A 20,599-nucleotide genomic window follows, 5' to 3' on the forward strand; every position below is an offset into this window, starting at 1 on the left:
GGAACATTCAAAGAAGTAAACTGATCCAGTCTTTTCACTCTCTAGGGCATCTTCCGCTGAAATGGCTTAGTTACGATATTCATCTACAGTCATGTAAATTTTTGCCATATAAAGAAGTTTCTTCAAAAGGATTTTTGACTTTGGGCTTTTCAAGGGTAAGAAGGACCACAAGGAAGCGGTTAATCAGAACCACGCATATGGGGCCGGGCTTAAATGCAGCCAAGGTGCACCTGAAACCAAAGTCAAAATGAGCAAGAGCAAGCCTTTGCTTCTTCATGGAGCTTACCACATTGTCAGGTTGACTTCACTGCAAGTCACCCCTATGATGCCCAACAGGAGTCTTATTTTATGTACCTTTCGTAAGTACACAAAAGTCCGTCAGAATAAATGTGAGCAGTTTCATCTGCAAAGGGATTCAATTTTCTCCCATTTAGGGGAGAACTAGCAGGCCAATGGAGATCCAGCATGCAGGACAGGTGGCTCAGAGGCAAACCTGTCAAAAGCACACCAGGCCACCCAGCTGCATAGTCCTAGAACAGGGGTAGGGAACCTGTGGCTCTTCAGATGTTCAGGAACTACAATTCCCATCAGCCTCTGTCAGCATGGCCAATTGGCCATGCTGGTAGGGGCTGATGGGAATTGTAGTTCCTGAACATCTGGAGAGCCGCAGGTTCCCTACCCCTGTCCTAGAAGCTCTTTCACACACCTGTCGATTCATATCAGCTGTTATCTTAACTGGCCTTCCACCCATGCAAGAACAACAAGTTTCCTTTGATGTAACTCCATTAAACATTTGATTGGTGGAGCCTAGTCTCCTCCACTACAAAGTGAGAATGCTGAACTCAAGTTTAATCACAAGTGTAGAACAATGTACCCCCCAGGGCTACATAGGAATGGTAGATTTTTATCTCAGCACAGATGCTAATTTTCTGCCCTTAAGCATTTCTTCCCAGCTCTGAGGAAGCTGATGGTATTTTGCATTGTATCTCTGAATCCTAACTCCATTCTTTCCAGTAACCCTCCCAACTTCAGACTGGGAAATAAAAACTCAGGGATCTCCATTCCTACTTGTGTCTGATGAAGGGAGCTCCAACTCTCAAAATCTCATCCCCCCAAAATCTCGTTGGTCTCTGCAGAGATACTGGGCTTGAATCTATTTCATCTGAATCACACCCAGTACAGAACACCATACTAAGGCCTCTTCCACACAGGGCCAATAAACCCAGGCTGGGGACAGGGAAAAACTCGTGTTGGGGGGGAACTTTGCATGGCTCCCATTCCTAACGTGAGTCCGCGCCACATTTCCCTCCCACACCCAACCTGGGTTTTTCAAGAATCACACTTTCTGTGATTCTTTTGTTTTAATGCAGGTAGCAGCCACTCATGAGTGAACGGCTGCCCCAAAAAGCTATTTTTTAAGCGCGCGCCAGCTTTTGGCACGAAGCTGCTTAGAGAAGCTGGGGTGGCTTATGGCTGTAGGAGATACCATGCCTGCCAGGCTACTGCTCTAAGCAGTGGAGGGAGGTGATTGAAAATTGGCTCCTGGTGGAGTTCCGGGTCATCTTCAAAGTGTACAGTGTTGACCTTCAGAAATTTCTGGCGACACCAGGACCCTCGTATCTTCCGAGACCGCATCATATATGTCCCTGCACGGCCTCTCTGGCTTCCGGTGGAGGCCCCATTTGATGAGTGGTGCCTGGCCCCTGTTGATGCGTTTTGGCGCCCGCAGCGGGCCAGGGCCTTTACGACCCTGGCCCCAGCCTGCTGGAACACTCTTCCTCTGGCTGTTAGACCCTCGCCGGGACGCCGGCGAGTTCCGCTGCGGGCTTCTGTGGGGAGTTATTCCACGAACGGGCCTTTTGAGGAGGACCAGCAGCTGATATGGTGCCCCCCCAGTTGGCCTTTCCATCTAGAGCCACCACCTAATATGGCTTCGCCAGCTCTCCTCGCCACCTTTTTTCCTGGGGAGAATTTTTAAAGTGGGGAGTTGTTAATTCCGGACGCCTCTACTAATGTTATATTTATCGTTTACAGCATTGTTTTAAAGATTTTAGTAATTCATTTTATTTATGCTTGTGCTGTACACCGCCCAGAGCCCCTTGGGGATGGGGCGGTATAAAAGCCGAAACAATAAATAGAAATAAATAAATAAATGCACCTCTGTGTTAAGGCGCGACGCAACCCGCACTGCCTCTGCGGGCTCCGTTCGCTGCCTGCACGGAGGCGTGAAAACGCCCTGACGGCAACGCGGGTTGCTTTACCCCGGCTGCAACTTTGCCTGTGCGGGTTGCTTTACCCCGCGGGTTGCTTTACCCCGCGGGTTGCTTTACCCCGCTGTACTTTGCCTGTGCGGGGCCTGAGGGTATGGCCCACTATGTGCATGGCTCCACATATCACACAGCTCTCTTTCCCAGTTGATTAGCACCTTTTATCTCCCTTCTTTATGTTCCCTGCTCTTTCCTTGGCCACCTCCCAGAGAAAATGAGTCTTAAACATAAAAAGGCAGCAGCTATGTGAGCGATTTTCATCCCCTCCAGCTTTCTCTGCATGTTGGTGGAGGAACCATGAGAATTTTGAACAGGTACACCTGTCTCTGTTCTGGTGAGAGTTGGAATAATGTGGATCTAGATTTATATCTTTGGCTAAAAGTAGGGGCAGATAGAGGGGGAACTGAACCGGGGGCACGCATGTGCCCCACGCCCGGCATACCCCAGCCCTAGAACACCCCAGCCACACCCCCAAAAAGGCGCGTGCCTGGTGTGTCGTGCACCCCCACCCCTTGGCGCTACACCACTGTAATACAGTGATCTCCTAACTCAGCTGGCCTGAGTCTGGCCTAAAGCCAGTTCCGCAGGCTGAAAAAGTCTTTCAGGATGCTAAAGTTGCTGTTTGTGCAAGCACACAGGATACTATTGTCTGGGTAATCCAAGTTTATTTTATCTAGGAATGTACTGTTTGAATAAAGGGAGAGTATTTCAGCTCTTATTACAGAAGCTATTATGAAAAAAAATGTGTTTCCCTTACATCCTTGATACGCTTCCTATTTCTTCTTTGTCTAAGAATCAGAGTTGTTTGAATTAACATTATTTCACTTTCAGGTCTGCCAAAGCACATGTTAGTTAGTAATCTGTTCAAATTTATGTATATAATTTTAATACCATATTTATCCAAAAGGAAGATCAGCCTGAATATAAATTGACCCACCTAAAAATATCGTACGCAGTTTTTTTTAACCAAACATGTCTGCATGGAAATGTAAGTTATCCCCTTTAATTCTTAATTCTGCAACTAGAAAAAGCTAGTCTTTCTGGTTAAAGGAAACATATAACCTGAGACCAGATGCATGTGATTTTGCAACATCACAGATGTGGTTTTATACTCTGCTTTTCTCTAAGGAGTCTCAAAGTGGCTTACAATCACAACCCCTTCCCACAACAGGCTCCTTGTGAGGTAGGTGGAGCTGAGAGAGTTTTGAGAGAACTATGGCTAGCTCAAGGTCACCCAGCAGGCTTTATATGGAGGAGTGGGGTATCAAACCCGGTTCTCCAAGATTAGAATCCAGTGCTCTTAACTACTATACCACACTGGCTGTCACCACTATACCATGTTGGCATATAAAACAGCTAACTTCTACCTCATCTTCAAGATGAAATCAAGGGAATAAATTAGTCAAATTTATCAGGAGTCAATATCTGAATATAGTAGCCTATTCCCCACATGCAGGGCTGCTCTTTTGCCAACGAGGAACATCTGGCCCAACATAAATACACTAAGGAGCAGCAGTGGCCTAGGAGGTGAGCTCGTGTACCTAATCTGGAGGAACCGGGTTTGATTCCCAGCTCTGTCACCTGAGCTGTGGAGGCTTATCTGTACACTCCCACACACGCCAGCTGGGTGACCTTGGGCTAGTCACAGCTTTTCAGAGCTCACTCAGTCCCACCTACCTCACAGGGTGTTTGTTGTGAGGGGGGAAGGGCAAGGAGATTGTAAGCCCCTTTGAGTCTCCTACAGGAGAGAAAGGGGGGATATAAATCCAAACTCTTCTTCTTCTTTTAAGTTACAACTCTCAGCTCCACACCCTCCTTCTATGCATTTTGCAAGCAGACTTTTTGATAGGTTTTACATGATTTGAAAGTCAGTGTTGTGTGGTTGTTAAGAGTGCCGGACAAAGATCTGGAAGACCCAGGCTGAAATCCCCAGCCTGCCATGGAAGCTTGCTGCAGGGCTTTAGGCCTACTCTACCTCACAGGGTTGTTGTGAAGATACAGTGGAAGAGAATGATATAAGTTGCTCCCACTTGAGAGATTGAGCGATACATGAATGATAAATGAAGCAAATGAATGATAAATGAAGCAAACAAATAACTATTGCACACCTACAGGTCTGGGCCTGTCATTTTTCTGTGGCTATATAGAACCTTGTGGCTTTAGGTGTTTTCTAAATGAAAAGGGCTGATGTATTGTCGAAGGCTTTCACGGCTGGAATCCCTGTGGTGCTGTGGTTTTTCTGGGTTTATCTAGGAATGTACTGATCCCCTGAAGATGCCAGCCACAGATGCAGGCAAAACATCAGGAGAAAATGCTACTGGAACATGGCCATACAACCCGGAAAACCACAAAACCCCAAAACTCTAGCAGAGGAAGGGGAGGGGAGGGGAGGGAGGGGTGGCATGCAAGGGAAGGGGAGGGAGGGAGGGGTGGCATGCAAGAGTGGGGGAGGGAAGGGAGGGGTGGGGTGGGGTGGCCTTTATAAGCAGGAAGTGTGGAGGAAGGAAAGCGGGAGGGAGGGAGAGCCGCTCCGGGAGCCCAGCATCCCCTGACATGGCTCACCCACCCTAGCGGAGGGAGGGGAGGGGAGGGGAGGCAGGGGTGGGGTGGGGTGGGTGGTGGGGGTGGCATGGGGGAGGGGAGAGGCCCCTCATCCTCACTTGCATGCCACCCCTCACTCCCTCTCCCCTCCCTCTGCTAGGGTGGGTGGGTCATGTCCAGATGCAGGCCCTATCCCTCCCCAATTTGCCATCAATGTGAACTTGTCCTTCCCTCATTATCTGCTCTGGAGACTCTAGTACCTACTGGCTAAAAACATTTCCAGATTCATGAAGCACATTTCTTGTATAATATTAAAAACAACCATTCCTCATAGGTCTATGCAGTGCTGATGTAAAGGGATAGCCTTCCATTATGGGGGCAGGGAGGGGGAACTCAAACACTTTGTAAATGTAGTCTTGCACATAAATTCCCAACAGGTACCAATCCACAATATTTCTTATCAACCACTTTTCAACTAATACCTACTCTATGTCATTAATGGCATGGGCACTTTTTTTTTGGGGGGGGGGGGGGTCCTAAAAGTTTTCCTACCTGGTCACCCAGATACAATTCTTACTCACTGCAGGAAACTTGGTAAAGGGCTATTGCACGTGTGCCAAGTGAAAGGAGTCTACCAATCAGTTAACTGAAGAGTCACCTCTCTGCCCAAAAAGGAGTCCTCCTTCTCGAATATCAGGGTCAAGTACGCCACGTTGTTTGTCTGGAAGAAGCCTTGAAGTTCTGCTGCACTGCAAAAACAAAAAGAACAGTACATGCTTAGCAAAGTTGTGCCAAGATAAATGTGGGCTGAACATCCTTATTGGGCAAATTCTGACTTATCAGTCAAATGCTGGCTTCCACCCCTTCTTCCTGGCCATCAGAACTGAAATGAACCAATTGTCTAACTGGGTTTGTCATATCTGGGAGAGATTAGGGGATAGTAGGGCTGTTGCAGCAACCCAACACCAAGCAGCAACCCAACACCAAGTTTTTTCAGCAGGCACCACTTCTGATCTGCAGGCTGGGAAAATCTTGACTTGCAACATTTCTGTGCGTCAGCCGAATTGTACTTCAGGAGAGAAATGGGGCTATTGCCCAAAACAACAACCTCCCCAGGTCAAATTATCGCCACTTATTATTTACTTCTTCCTACATGTGTGCTTATTTTATTTTATTGTCCGTCCTTTTCACTGAAACTCTAGGTCAGTGGTGGTGAACCTTTGGCACTCCAGATGTTATGGACTACAATTCCCATCAGCCCCTGCCAGCATGGCCAATTGGCCATGCTGGCAGGGGCTGATGGGAATTGTAGTCCATAACATCTGGAGTGCCAAAGGTTCGCCACCACGGCTCTAGGTGGATTACAATAGCCAACCACTAAGCCAACCATAAAATATGATAACATTTAGATGATAAGGATCCTTGAAGAAAACAGCTTCGGCCAATCAGCAAGCAGACTGCAAAATGTGATAACGTTTGAGTCTGGCAGAAAAGGCTGCTAATAAAACAACGTAATGCAGTGGGGTTGGGATGGATGAACAGACGAAAAAACACATTAGCAATATCACGACATTGCAAAAGGAAAATATACAACGGACCAACACAAGGTCAAGCGACACTACACATTTCTTGTGGACCCTATTGGGTAGGAAGGCGGGAAAAAAAGTTTTAAATAAATTAAAATAAAATAAAAAAGGGGAAAATGGGAATGGAGTATTTATTTTGGGCATAAACAACGTAGCTTTTATAATGTACAAGTGGGGGCCCAGTGAGACTTGCAGGAGGGAATCCCATCCCCCCATCAAAGGTCCCGATGTGGCTTTTGGCCCCACTAAGTTATCTGTGAGCCCCGCTGTAGCAGTGGTGGTATCTGGGAGCCAAGCCCAGAATGGCTCCCAGCATCTGCCCCTGTCACACACGACCCCGGCTGGCTCCCCAAGTCCACTGCCAACAGTTGCGCATAATAAAAATAAATTATCTACACTTCAGAAAAATGTTTTAACATTTCAGATTTTTCTGCAAACTTGGGAGGGGCTACGTGTAGCTATTAGCTAGCTAGCTAGTTCTGCACTCAAGTTTAAGACATAGATCCTTTAAAATTCAAAGAGTGGTGGGCAACATTAGGAGAAATATACAGGATTCTTGACATCACTTCAGAAGGCCTGTCACATTTCTGTGACTGATTTCTTAATTTTGTCTCTTACTTTGGGGAGGCCCCAGGAAGAATGGTTCCCACCAGTCAGATCAGACCCCTTCTCTACAGCTGTTGCTGATCAAAGATAACTAGTATGGGCTTCCTGCTTATCTCCCAGAAGTTAGCAGAGAAAATGCAGGAGAAGACACCTCTGATTCCAGTGATTCCAACTATATTGTTGAAGTTTGATAGGACAGATTATTTAAGGTTCCACCATCACTGTACTTTTCAGCGCTGGTGGTAGACCATGGGATGATGGAGGTGAGGCAAAACAGAGGAAGAACATGATGGCAGAATACAACCATTCAGAATGAAGATTTCAACTGGAATTGATCAGGCATGATCAGCCACTGGGAGACCTCAGGTGGCTGGGACATGAGGGGTGGTCATCAGAGATGGTATGACTTCAGTTCTGGGGAAACCTAGAATCAACGTCAAGTCACTCCAGGAATCATTGGAAGCTTTATGGGGAAACAACAGAGTTTCCAGTGATCCTAGAGAGACCAACATCTCTTCTGGGCTTTCTACTGGAAGTGACATCACACCGTTGGCCCAATGGTCTTTAAAAAATTCTCCCATTGACTGCTTAGAAGGGCAGCAGGAAATAAAAACTCGAAGATCCCCTGGCCCTAGTGGAGGTTAGCAACCTGATGATCAACACAGGCCTATTGACACCAGATGTTTCCTTCCCACTGTGGCTGGACTGCCTGTAGTTCTCTCCTTTGGCCAGAGGTGGGTGATAGCACAAAGGCCCAGTTCCTGCCAGACTTTTCACAGGGCACCAGTCCATGAATTCCATTCTATTTGGTGCTCAGAATTTCTCTTAAGGGGCTGTGGCCACAACCTCAAAATATGATATACACTGGGAGGAAAAAAGATTTCCATAATGGATTTCCTTCTCCAGATCTATGATACAGACAGCAGGACAAAAAGGAAGAAGAAATCCAAGCACAAGAGACACCATTCACTCAAAGCCAATTAATAAACAGAAAAGTCTTGTGGCACCCCAATCTTATTCTAGCATAAGCATTTGTGGACTACAACTGCTTCTTTTGGATCAGTGAACTAGATCCTCACTATGCTGTTGTTTTGAGAAGGCACGCAAACAATTAACACAGTCAACAGAATGAAATGCAGTTACAGCGGAACCTCAGTTTTCGCCAATTTCAGGTTTTGCCGATTGTCGCCAGCCGTTTTTTACCTTGGATTTTGTCGGTCGTCTCGAATTTCGTCAGCTTGCCAATGAAATCCGAGGCAACTTTTGTGTAAATTCACTGCACTGTTTGGGTTGTGCTTGTGCAGACAGCGTTGCCTCAGTTTTCGTCGGTTTCGGTTTTCGCCAATAGTCACCAGACGGATTACCGGGGAAAACCAAGGTTCCACTGTATGTTAAATTCAAATCTAATCTAGAAAAATACGAAGACCATCCCACTGGTTTTCCTAAGCCAATTAAACCCCCATAAAGTTAATATCTAGTATGAAACCACTCAAGGTATGCAAATAAATGGGTCCTAGTACACAAAAAGCTACAACATAAAGAGTAAGACATTTCTATTGTGGAAAATCATTTTAATGGCAAAACTAAGCCATTATGTAAGGTCTAAGAATACAGTTGGCAAAATACCAAACAGATCTGCAGAAAAATGGTCACTTCTTATCATGTTCCAGAATAACACATTTCAGGATAAAAGTGTACCTTCTGTATTTTTTGACTGGATAAGAGTGATGTGGAGGGCAGATAATTACTTTTTCAATAGAACTGGAAATAGTAAATGAACTAAAACATTAAACTGGTTTTTGAATAATAATATTTTGTTAGCCTTTAAAGTGTCATGAGACTCCCATTTACTTAGGAAGCAACAGATTAAAAGGTTACGCCTCTAGAATCATTATCAAAGCCAACCGCTCTCTCTGCTACCTAGATGTTAGTATTATGATGTTTTTAAATCATAATATTAGCCACTGGAGGGGCTGGTACAGATCTGCTTAAGGGATGCGAGAGAGTCTTTTTCTGGAAACCTAATAATAAAGAGATGCTTCAGTGACTGATATAAAATTGTTATAATCCTTCCTGTCCAAACATTCCTTATACCCAGAGCAAGTTATAATCATCTCTATATGCTCTGAGCCAATGAGCTGATGGTCATCACTAATACACAAATAATTTGCTTCTTCATTGACTAATCAGCTAAAAAGTCTTTTGATTGACACGTCCTACTGACAAAGAAGATCTGAGCATGGGAATCTTATCTGTGCTTCAGAGGTTGGAGGCAAGTGCTTAAGACATCTTATTTACTGCTGTAAAATATTCATAACCTGCCTTATCTTGTTAAGACCGCAAGGTGGCTGCCAAAGTGACTGCAAACTATAAACGTATAAAACACAATAAAACCATCACTGTAGCCCAAGACAAGCAAAACAGTGTATCATCAAGACAGCATGTCATCACGGGTTCAGTTGTTAGCAGGCAAGAGTCAAATCAATTCAAGAACTCAAAATAACACAGTTTGTACTCTTCATACCAGAGATCACAATTTATCATATGCATTCTTTCTCTCAAAAATCACACATGCATCCTCCTCCAACACCAAGAGTCAGTGCAGGATACTAGTGACAGGGTAAGTCTGGGAGACCTACATTCAAATCCCAGTTCCGCATTGGTGTTTGATGGGTGTGTGCTGTGGGGGGATTCAAATAATTTAACAACCGGTTCTGGTGGTGGGATTCAAATAATTTAACAACTGGTTGTTTACAAGCACCATTTTAACAACCGGTTCTGCCGAAGTGGTGCGAACCGGCTGAATCCCACCACTGGGTGTGTGTACAAGTATGTAAAGTGCCGTCTAGTCACTGGTGTTCTTTGCGATAGGAAAATGCCAAACCCCTGAAGTCAAAAATCTACAAGACCATGGTCCATCCCGTAGCACTCTATGGGTCAGAGTGCCGGCCTGTAACAAAAGCGGCTGAGCAACGACTCCACATCATGGAAACATGCATGGTTCGCTGGAACACTGGGTATATCCGTCCTTGACCACATCACCAATGACATGGTACGACAACAATTTGGCATCGCACCCATCAAGGCAAAAATGAGAGAGAGGCACCAGCCCTGGATACTGTCGCCAGCATTGCCTATCACATTGAGGTTACTGGTCGGCGGCCACTCGGATGGCCAAAGCAACGATGGCAAGATATCATCACCGCCCTGAGCCTTTGGGGAGGACAGTATATAAATATAATAAATATAAATAAATAAATAAATAAATAAATAAATAAATAAATAAATAAATAAATAAATAAATAAATAAATAAATAAATAAATAATGTGGACCTGAAAGTTACATGTCTGCAACCAGACAATGCCCTCAATTGAGAGAAGTGGTGTTTAAAAATCCGAGTAGCGGACCCTGCATTATTTTTATTTATTTATTTATTTATTAAACTTTTATACCGCCCCATCCTCTAGGGGCTCTGGGCGGTGTACAGCATAAAACATGGTAAAACATTAGTGGGATGCTAGGAAGAAAAAGAAGTAGGGCTTTCAAGGCAAGAGACTAACAAAAGTGATGTGCCATCATCTTCCTCTGCATAGTAACCCTGGTATTCCCTGGTGGACTCCCATTCAATTACTAGCCAGGACCAACCCTGGTTAACTTCTGAGATCTGACAAAATCAGGCTAGCCTGACCCATCCAGGTCAGAGCTGGGTAACAAAGCTCTGTTGAAGGGATCAAATGTTGAAGGGATCAGATGAGGGAGGGAAAGAATTATGATTGCAGCCCTGAACTACTTGGGTAAAACTGGCAGCAAACAGAAGAATGTTCAACATTTCCCAACCTTATTCCAGTAATAAACCAAAGCAAATGTAAAAAAAAGAAGAAGGGCATACAATTAAACATGACTTAGCACGTCCTGTTTGACAATCTGACTTCCTAAATGCAGGGGAAAGCTGGAAAAGGAGCCGTGTAATAGTTCAGAACAAAGTCAATGTGAGTGAGGGATGAACAGTATGTTGTAAATGGTTTTCAGTCTCCACTGGGAAGCAGAATATAAATATCTAAACAAATAAATGAGCAAGCAGTCTACAAGGTAAGAGCATCTGATTCTGGCATAGACTATGTTTGAGAAAGTGGAAAGTTCACCCTTTCTAAAGGTTTCCAAACAGAGGCTGTGCAGTCATTTGTTGAGAATACATCAATCTTTGGATTTTGAGTACTAAGGATGGTGTTAGACAAGAAGGTTATATTTCTAAGGCAATACTGCTTCCAACTCTAGGATTCCATAGCTGCAACACTGATGTGCATCCAGTTTATGCCTCTAAGCCTCAACGTCATGTGGTTTCCATATCTGAACAGGACCGAGTTAGCGTAGCCTTTGAGCAGTATAAACATAACATATGTCTGATTCCAACCCAGCAAAACTTAAAGGGAAAAACCCAAACCAATAGACAATGGCTACAACCAACTGAAAAACATGTCTACGCTAACACAAAAATATTTAATGCAGATAAACTATGTATATACATGCAAACATTGCAAGTTCAAATCCTGTATGTTTAACCAGCGTACAATTATATAAACGGTCCAAACATGAAAGACAGAAAACGACCTCAGGAAACAAAATCAAATGCACACAGTTGTGGAATCAAAAGAACTTTAAAATCCAATGAATGCCATTCCAGTCAAATGTGAAAGTTCAAAAGTTTCAGACAGGTTTTGAAATGAGTTCCTGTTTTGTGGATTGAACATTCCACTTCCTCAACAAGTATCATACGCTGCTTAATGAGGTCATTAAGCATTGTCGTGGTTCCTTTTGATTGCCTAATAGCCATGGGACACAGCTGTCGGAGTGGAATAAAGTTTCATGAAGACAGTGATCCCATATTGCTACTGGCAAGATAGTGTATGATACTGGTTTCTTGAGGTCATTTTCTGTCCATAATGTTTGGACTGTTGATATAATTGTACACTGGTTAGAACACAAGATTCAGACCTGAACTGTTCAAATGTATGTAGATTGTTTATATACATTAAATATGTTTGTATTTGCACACACATGTTTTTCAGTTGGTTGAAAGCATTGTCTAGTGGTTTGAGTTTTTCCCTTTAAGTTTTGCTGTTTTGACGCACTATACTTTTGCTTTGGATTTTTCTTCATTGTTTGGTTCCAAAAGTACGGATCAACACACCCATAAAATGGAGCAAGGGACAGATAGGGGGGATCTGCTCTACAAAACTGAAGGAAGTCCCAACTTCGCCAAAAAAAACCCCTGAAACAAGTATTTTGCGGGGTTAAAACTCCCCAAAATAATAGCAATGGCATGTGAGTTTTCAGAAAAGACTGCCCACTGAGCTCTGAGTAGCTATTTTAGAGGTTGCTAGGCAACCTCTATTGCTGAGACTTCCTGGGCTTGATTTCGGTAAAGCAAAGCTTGAAGAGGAACTGGGGTACATATGGAGGCCTATGGATAGAGAAATAGAGATGGAAAAGATGCCTTCCCTCTGATAAAGGAGGACCCTGATAAAGAAGGACTTGCTAGGGTCTCACCACCCACTCCTCTTGACTGGGCCTCAGTGGCAGCCTCTGCACAATTGGGCCACACTTTTTCTGGAGAAAGGCTGCTGGGGGAGGGGAAGAGGTAAAGCTGAAGATAAAGGATAAGATAAAGGTAGATTAGCTGGTAGGTGGGAAGAAGAGAAGGGGAGAGGCTATCGGGGCTGCCCAGGAAGGAAATTAGGAAATAGTGATGGAGGAGCTCCAGGGGCAAGTGAGATGTCCCCCACAAGTCCTTGTGGGTTCCTAGCTTGTGCATGCATAAGAATATATGTATATATTCATTCATGACACTTTGCCTAAGCAAACGATGCTTTTACAGTTGCCAGGCAACCATGAAGAAGTCTCTCCACCTTCCTCTTTGTGAGAACATGTCAGCCTAAAACATGGTGCCAGTTTCACTGGGAGCCCAGCCTGGAAAATGATGTAAAGGTTTCCTTTTGAAAGGTATTGATGTGGAAAAAATGCAACACAATTGCACCACTCGTGTTTTATTGTTGTGGAATGCTGTCCTGACAACCACCTTAAATTGTTGTGATACTTTAGATCCAATCCCACACAAACTGCAGGAAGTCTCAACCAGACTGTGATCAAAGCTCACATGCGGGACATGTACCAATTTAGGCCTCCTACCTTCAGCTGTATATAAGTAACAGCTTCTGGCCCAGTTATTGACCTCATGGGGGCAAGGGACATCTCAGGTTCAAGGGCCAATATATACAGCTGGCTGAAGTCCCTTACCCATTCCATTATCCACTTGCCTAGGATGACAATAAACAGGCTGAAATGTTAACGGTTCTGTGGAAAAAAGTAATCAATATAACATTTTGGTGCCTGAATTGATTTTTTTCCTTTACTTAAATGATAAAATTCTGCTCATCATAAAAGCGCTAGGGCCGCACTGGAGTGTCGTAATGTTGTAGCATGTGATCTCAAAAGCAGCAGAAATAATTATGCAGTTCTTTCAACACACGCAATACATTCTTGACTGTTTAACCTTCTTATAGCCCACAGAGGCTGATTTATTATTTCCATTTCACAGATGTACAACTGAGGCTAACAGCAGCTTGCCTGGCGATGGCAAATCCCCAATTTATGATTTCTAAATCCTACTCCTACAAACTTGGTTATGGGGCCACAGGTTTAAGTAAGAGTATTAAATGCATTTGCTCTGATTCCTCTCTTGCTATGCTCATTTCTCATTCCTCTCTCCCAAGTTGTCTTCCATACTGTGGGTTTCAAAAGATCTCTTCCCAAGACCTTGGATAGCTTCTGCTAGCTAAATACCTGAACCAACACTTGTTTACTCAGCAGTGTGTCTACTTTGTCCCATGTTATTCACCCCTTGAAACGCAGGACTACAGCCTTATGAAAAAGAATGTCATACCATACATAATAGGGAGGAGAATGCTCTATGTAGTCCTCTACATATGATCTCTCTGCATGTGGACTGAATATAGGGGCAGCAAGCACAATTGTGCTGGCTACACCTCCTGGCTCCATATCACTGCTGGGTTGTGAGCACAAGAAGAGCAGAAGAATTTGAATTTATACTCGGCTTTTTTCTCCTATCAGGAGTGTCAAAGTGGTTTACAAACTACTTCCTTTCCTCTCCCCACAGCAGACTCCTTGTGAGGGAGGTGGGACTGAGAAAGCTCTGAGAGAACTGTGACTCGCCAAAGGTCACCCAGCAGGCTTCACATACAGGAGTGGGGAAACAAATCCTGTTCTCCAGATAAGAGTCTGTTGCTCACGTGGAGGAGTGGAGAATCAAACCCAGTTCTCCAGATTAGAATCCACCTGCTCTTAACCACTCCACCATGCTGGCTCCCAACAACACCTAAACTGAGAGGAAGTGTTAGTATGGATACTTCCTCCCAATGATCGAGGATGCTCTTTTCTGAATGTTTCTGATAAAGGGGAAGTATACTAACACTTGTGAGTCAAGGATCATGCAAAGTTGAGGTCAGTGCATTCATGGCTGCTCTTGCTCTTCATGCAATAAGCGAATGCACAGAGGAATTAAGGCAGATATGGGCGCGAGTCAGGTGTGATCATGAAGAACTCCTTGTGGTTTCCTTGCAAATCCACATCGGAAAACTGGATGGCGCATTACAAAATCCCACATGAAAGGCTTCGGAAGCACTTTATGCGCATAAAGTGTCACAATCCTACACACATTTAAATTGCTGCATGTGCTCGTTGGAGATGCAATGCAAAAGATGCCACATGTTGGGATTAGCACATTATGACCTACACCTATAAAAACCCAGTAATTTCTTCAAAGAAGCGTCCTCCTTGGAGGAATGCTGTAACAAGAAAATATGATGCAGAACGAGATGCCACGCGATAGGATGAAAAAAAAAGAATAAAACATTTTAATGTCACAACTGTACTTCTAGGAGGGCTCATAGTTCTAGAAGGGTGAGAATTAACATGTGACGTGACAGCTTAGATCAGTGATGGCGAACCTATGGCACGGGTACCAGAGGTGGCACTCAGAGCCCTCTCTGTGGGCACGCACAAATAGAATTCGTCATGTGGGGGGGGGAATCGTCCCTCCTCCCCCACACATTTGGTTGGCCTGGGCCGCTGGGCTCGATTATTAGCAACAAACCTAAGACCTAGTTTTGGGGAAGCAGTGTAGGTAACCCTGCTAAGCGCTGTTAAACCCCACTGATTTTCATGCGAAGAACTAAAGCACGATCCTTTACCTGGGAGTAAGCTCGGTTGCTGGCAATGTGGCTTGCTTCTAAGTAAACCCTCCTAAGGTCGTGATTCACCCATTGAAAGAGTTGCATGGTTGCTTCAAAGCAAGCCAACAACTACCACCAAGCTTACTTCCAAGTAACACACACCTCGGAGCCAACCATTTTTTCTAAACTAAAACCTCAGTATTCAGGTTAAATTGCCGCGTTGGCACTTTGTGATAAATAAGTGGGTTTTGGGTTGCAGTTTGGGCACTTGGTCTCAAAAAGGTTTGCCATCACTGGCTTAGATCATGGGCAAGACAGGGCTTCAATTTAAGCAGCTGGCTGTCGTTAAACAGTTTCTCCTAATTGTTTGAACTGTTGCTTTAAAAAATTATGTTATCTTAATATTACATTTTTGATTAATCAGTTGGCAGTGAGGGGAAGGCACTTTGTCTAAGACCAGAGATGATCTTTTCTTTCTTCCTTTTAAGAACACTGTCCATTCCGCAAAGTGGCCCTCTAGTCAAAATTGCTTGGTTTTCAGCGGATTCACACGACCTCGTAGAATTACACACGTGGCAAAAAACAGGCTTGAATGGCTAAGGAAAATCTCGCAATATTTATTCCACAGCCAGCTGAAATCAGACATTCAACTGTGGCTCTGCTGAAATAAACACAAGCTGGCACCCTGAACCATGAGCCAAGAAATCCCGAACCTGAATGTCCTTTGAACTCACCAGGTAGCTGCAGCCAACCCTTCGCATTCTCATCCTCAATACAGAATATTACAACTAACCATAGGCGACATGGGGCCACTCCAAAGCAATCTTTGGAGCACTGCCCTTTTAAGAAATCATAGAGACAGGCTGCCCGAGCGTCAGCTTCCCTGAAGCCGACGGGGAAAGTAAAAAGTGAGTGAGGGGGATGAGGTGCTGTGCGCGTGACTTGCGAGTAAGCGGGGCTCTGGGGGGGGGCGGAGGAGGGTTTTTGGTCTCCGGGCGCCATTTAGACTCGGTACGCCACTGCAACTAACCTCTTAAGTACTGGATTAAGTATCAAGGATCAAACAAGATAGAATAAAGAAGTTCTGCACCCTCGAGGGGACATAAATCAGATCAAGGCTGAAACATTAGGAGCAGGGGGTCTAACCTTTCCTTCACCATGGTTTCCCAATTTCATTCCCCTCCCCAGCTGATTTTTAACACTGTGGAGAAAACATCCAGTTATGAGAATGTTCCTGTATTATTTTTGTTATGGAATAACAGGCTCAAAAAAAAAAATCATGACATTTGCCCAAAATCAAAGAATGAGTTTGCTGATTTTTAAAAAAAATTAAAACTGAATAGTATGTTTCAATTTGCATTTTCTTTCTACCTGAATCCCTCAAGTGGCGGGCAGGCTGGAGGCCACGCGTCTCCACTGCTTTCTACGTTGGAGATGATGCTCTCTCTCAGGCTTCGAATGCCATCCCCATGATCTGCACAAAGGAAAAAAACAACGGAAAATGACAATTCATTCCTAGCAACCGCAGCAAATTCCCTGCCACCAAACAGTAGCCATGTGTTCACTAAAAGGTCACCTTCTAAGTTAGCAGAAGTTTGCAAAACCCAAAGGACGGAGACAGCCAGTCTAGGGCAGGGGTCTGTAACCTGCGGCTCTCCAGATGTTCATGGACTACAAATTCCATCAGCCCCTGCCAGAATGGCCAACTGGAGAGCCACAGGTTGCAGTCCCCTGGTCTAGGGGCAAGAAGTAACGACAGTTAACCTTTAACATGATTGGTGAGTTCAACTGTGACTCTAGACCAGGGGTAGGGAACCTGCGGCTCTCCAGATGTTCAGGAACTACAATTCCCATCAGCCTCTGTCAGCATGGCCAATTGGCCATGCTGGTAGGGGCTGATGGGAATTGTAGTTCCTGAACATCTGGAGAGCCGCAGGTTCCCTACCCCTGCTCTAGACCAATGAGACTCTGTGGCCAGGGCGGGGGAAAGTATCCTGTTGGATGTATGCATTGTATATGATATGCTAAGTTCAGTGAGATAGAGATAGAGTTGAGTTCTGTATATGTTGAACTGTGTTATTGCTGAAGAGTTCTGTATAGCTTTATAGTCTTGTATAGAATAGACTTGCGTAACCTTGCAGCGGCTAAAGTAACACCTTCCTATGGAAAGAACATCTTGTGTGGAGAGTATTCTTTTCCAAGTGTGCTAGGAAGCTGCAGAGAGTGCAAGAAGACTATAGATCTTCTCATCTTACCAGAGTGACTCCACTTTAAACTTTGCTGATACCATGTGCTTGCAGAGTTCAAGATTCTACCACTTCTTATTACTAGGGACCGCCGTGGGATAGCATGCTCAATTAACCCTAGATTTGTGAAGGTGCCATCTGGCAAACAGGTAAAATCGGAGAGTGCCCATTCGCATGCATTCTTTGCGACAGCACCCTTAGGATTCTGCTGTTTCGCAGAATGAGCGAAGCCAAAATGTTCAAGAGGGTCTTCTAACAAAGGGACCAAAGCTATAGTGTAAAAATAGTATTGTAGTTTATCGCACTGTACATATCCCCTTTTTACTGCAATGCAACATCTACCACCTTTGCATTACATTAAATCAAGCCTTTGACAGTCGTGTTACGTCAGACCAAGGTTTTTTTTGCTTGTTTTCCAATTCTGTAATCCTAGCCCCACTATACTGCTTTGTTTATTAGACACCTTTACTTTTTGACTGGTTTTCATATTTTGTAATCCACCTCGCATTCTGAATTCTTACAGAGATCCCTTTTAGAGGCTCAGAAAACCAGATTTTATTCACTTTGCTTATACTTCATTTTTCTTTCCAATGGGGGCCCAAAGCAGCTTATGACATTCTCCTCTGCTCCATGTTACTTTCACAACAACCCTGTGAAATAGGTTACATTGGCAGAGGCCACCTGGCCCAAAGCCACCGACTTCCCTGCCATATGTGGATTCCATCTGACCCTGCCATCTTCCAGCAGCAGAGTCCCAGCACTTGTGACCGACTTCATGAGTTTTAAACATTCCTCCCTGGTTTGCCTGGTTTGGAAAACTGGAGTTGAAAAAAAACTACCGCCTGGATACAAGACAAATATTGCAACAGACTTCAAACAAAACCAAACAAAGATGACTCTCTAAATCCAGTCAGAAAGCCACTCCCAACAGTTACATGTCCTAACTCCAGGCAGATATTATCTCTTCTCCAAACTCCGACCTGGGTTTTCCCTTCCCAGATGAGGATTCCCCCTGCGGAGAGCACGAGTCGTTCTAGAGATTCCGCTCGAACAGAAGGTTTTAATGTATTGTCGAAGGCTTTCACGGCCGGATTCAACTGGTTCTGGAGGGTTTTCCGGGCTGTGTGGCCGCGGTCTGGCGGATTTTGTTCCTAACGTTTCATCTGCATCTGTGGCTGGAATCTTCAGAGGTGTATCACAACAGACTTTTCTCTGTGATACACCTCTGAAGATGCCAGCCACAGATGCAGGCGAAACATTAGGAACAAAATCCACCAGACCACGGCCACACAGCCCGGAAAACCCTCCAGAACCAGAAGGTTTTACATTTTGAAGTAACTGTGTATGTCTGTGCTGTCAAGTCACAGTTGATTTATGGGGACCCCGAAGGGTTTTCAAGGCAAGAGACATTCAGAGTGGTTTGCCGTGGCCTGCCCTCAAGTGGGCTGAGAGAGTTCTGAGAGAACTGTGACTGGCCCAAGGTTCCCCAGCAGGCTTCATGCGGAGAAGCAGACCCAGGTTCTCCAAATCAGAGTCCATTGCTCCTAACCACTAAACCGCACTGGATCTTTTTTTGGTAACTAGTCTTCTTAAATCATAGAAGCAAGTCCTTCCCATTCAGTGAACAGCAGGCAGTTCCTTAGGTTTCCTTAGGATAGTGCATGGAGGTTTCAGACAAGAGCAAAGAGGCAAGTAAACACATGAAGTTGCCTTATATTGAATGAGTCAATTGATTTATTAAGTAGAGTTCTCTACTCTGACTGGCAGTGGCACTTCAGGGGTCTCAGGGATATCATCGACTACTAAATCCTTTTAGCTGGAAATGCTGCGGATTGAACCTGAGAACTTCTGCACACAAAACAGATGCTCTGCCACTGAGCCATGGTTCCTCCCCTTGGGAAAGGGTTAGAGAAGCTTGCCCTGGTGTGCTAGAGAGACAGGGGGACTACCTGGATCTCTTCAATGGTTGGGTTAGGACAGTGGTGGTGAACCTTTGGCACTCCAGATGTTACGGACTACAATTCCCATCAGCCCCTGCCAGCATGGCCAATTGGCAGGGGCTGAAGGGAATTGTAGTCCATAACATCTGGAGTGCCAAAGGTTCGCCACCACGGGGTTAGGAGAAAACAAATCACAGAGTGCTGAAATTGCTGGAGCACCTTATCCCAGCTCCTCAGCTCATGCCCAGCAGAGTTACCAATGTCTGTACAGCCTCTCCTCTTAGGCTTTTTACAAGAGACAGACATGCAGAAGGAGTCTGCTTTTACTCCCAACACATCATCATTGTAATCATTGAAACATTAAACTTTGCAGGAAACTTGGTCAGTTTATGATTGGGAAGTAGCAGTGGTGTAGTGGTTAAGAGCAGGTGCATTCTAATCTGGAGGAACCAGGTTTGATTCCCCGCTCTGCCACTTGAGCTGTGGAGGTTTGTCTGGGGAATTCAGATTAGCCTGTGCACTCCAACACACGCCAGCTGGGTGACCTTGGGCTAGTCATAGTTCTTCTGAGTCCTCTCAACCCCACCCACCTCACAGGGTGTTTGTTGTGAGGGGGAAAGGGCAAGGAGATTGTAAGCCCCTTTGAGTCTCCTGCAGGAGAGGAAGGGGGGATATAAATCCAAACTCCTCTTCTTCTCCTTCTTTCCTTCTCCTCCTCCTTCGTATCTGAGAATTTTGCCATCTGCAGTGATCCAGCATATGCCTGAGGACATCTTGTCCCACAGGCAGATGGTTATCAAAGCACACGGATCAATTTTCAAGAAATATTAACAAGCTCAGTTTGAGGCTTTTTCTTCTGTGTTTCCAGGTACTGACTTCCCGTTTTCTTCCCAGCTACCAAAATGCCAGGGAGTAACTAAAATTGTGACATCACAAAAACTACTCCTTCATTAGGGCTCTACAGAATTCCTTAGGCCCATTCATGGAACTGGTTCCCTGCGAAACCCGTTTATGGATACCGCCAATGTGCCCAAAACATGGTCTCAGCACTACGAACACATCTAATCAACATATCTCAGCACTAATCAACACATCTTTTCCAACAACTAACTCCCGGCATGAAGTCACCAATCCTCTTTTCCCCCCCCATCATGCAAAACAAT

At 44.7% G+C, this 20,599-nt stretch overlaps 1 protein-coding gene across 1 annotated transcript in view; it reads right to left on the reverse strand.

Annotated features, from left to right (window-relative positions):
- The window catches only part of QSOX1 (quiescin sulfhydryl oxidase 1), a 96,036-nt gene that overhangs the window by 29,598 nt on the left and 45,839 nt on the right, over window positions 1-20,599 (reverse strand). The window contains exons 4-5 of the mRNA XM_048497415.1: window positions 16,622-16,724; window positions 5,467-5,557 (exon numbers count right to left, since the gene is read on the reverse strand). Coding sequence (XP_048353372.1) covers window positions 5,467-5,557; window positions 16,622-16,724 — 194 coding nt within the window. The remainder of the gene's footprint in view (window positions 1-5,466; window positions 5,558-16,621; window positions 16,725-20,599) is intronic.

Source organism: Sphaerodactylus townsendi, linkage group LG05 (genome assembly GCF_021028975.2).
Source record: "Sphaerodactylus townsendi isolate TG3544 linkage group LG05, MPM_Stown_v2.3, whole genome shotgun sequence".
NCBI classification, from domain to species: Eukaryota; Metazoa; Chordata; class Lepidosauria; order Squamata; family Sphaerodactylidae; genus Sphaerodactylus; species Sphaerodactylus townsendi.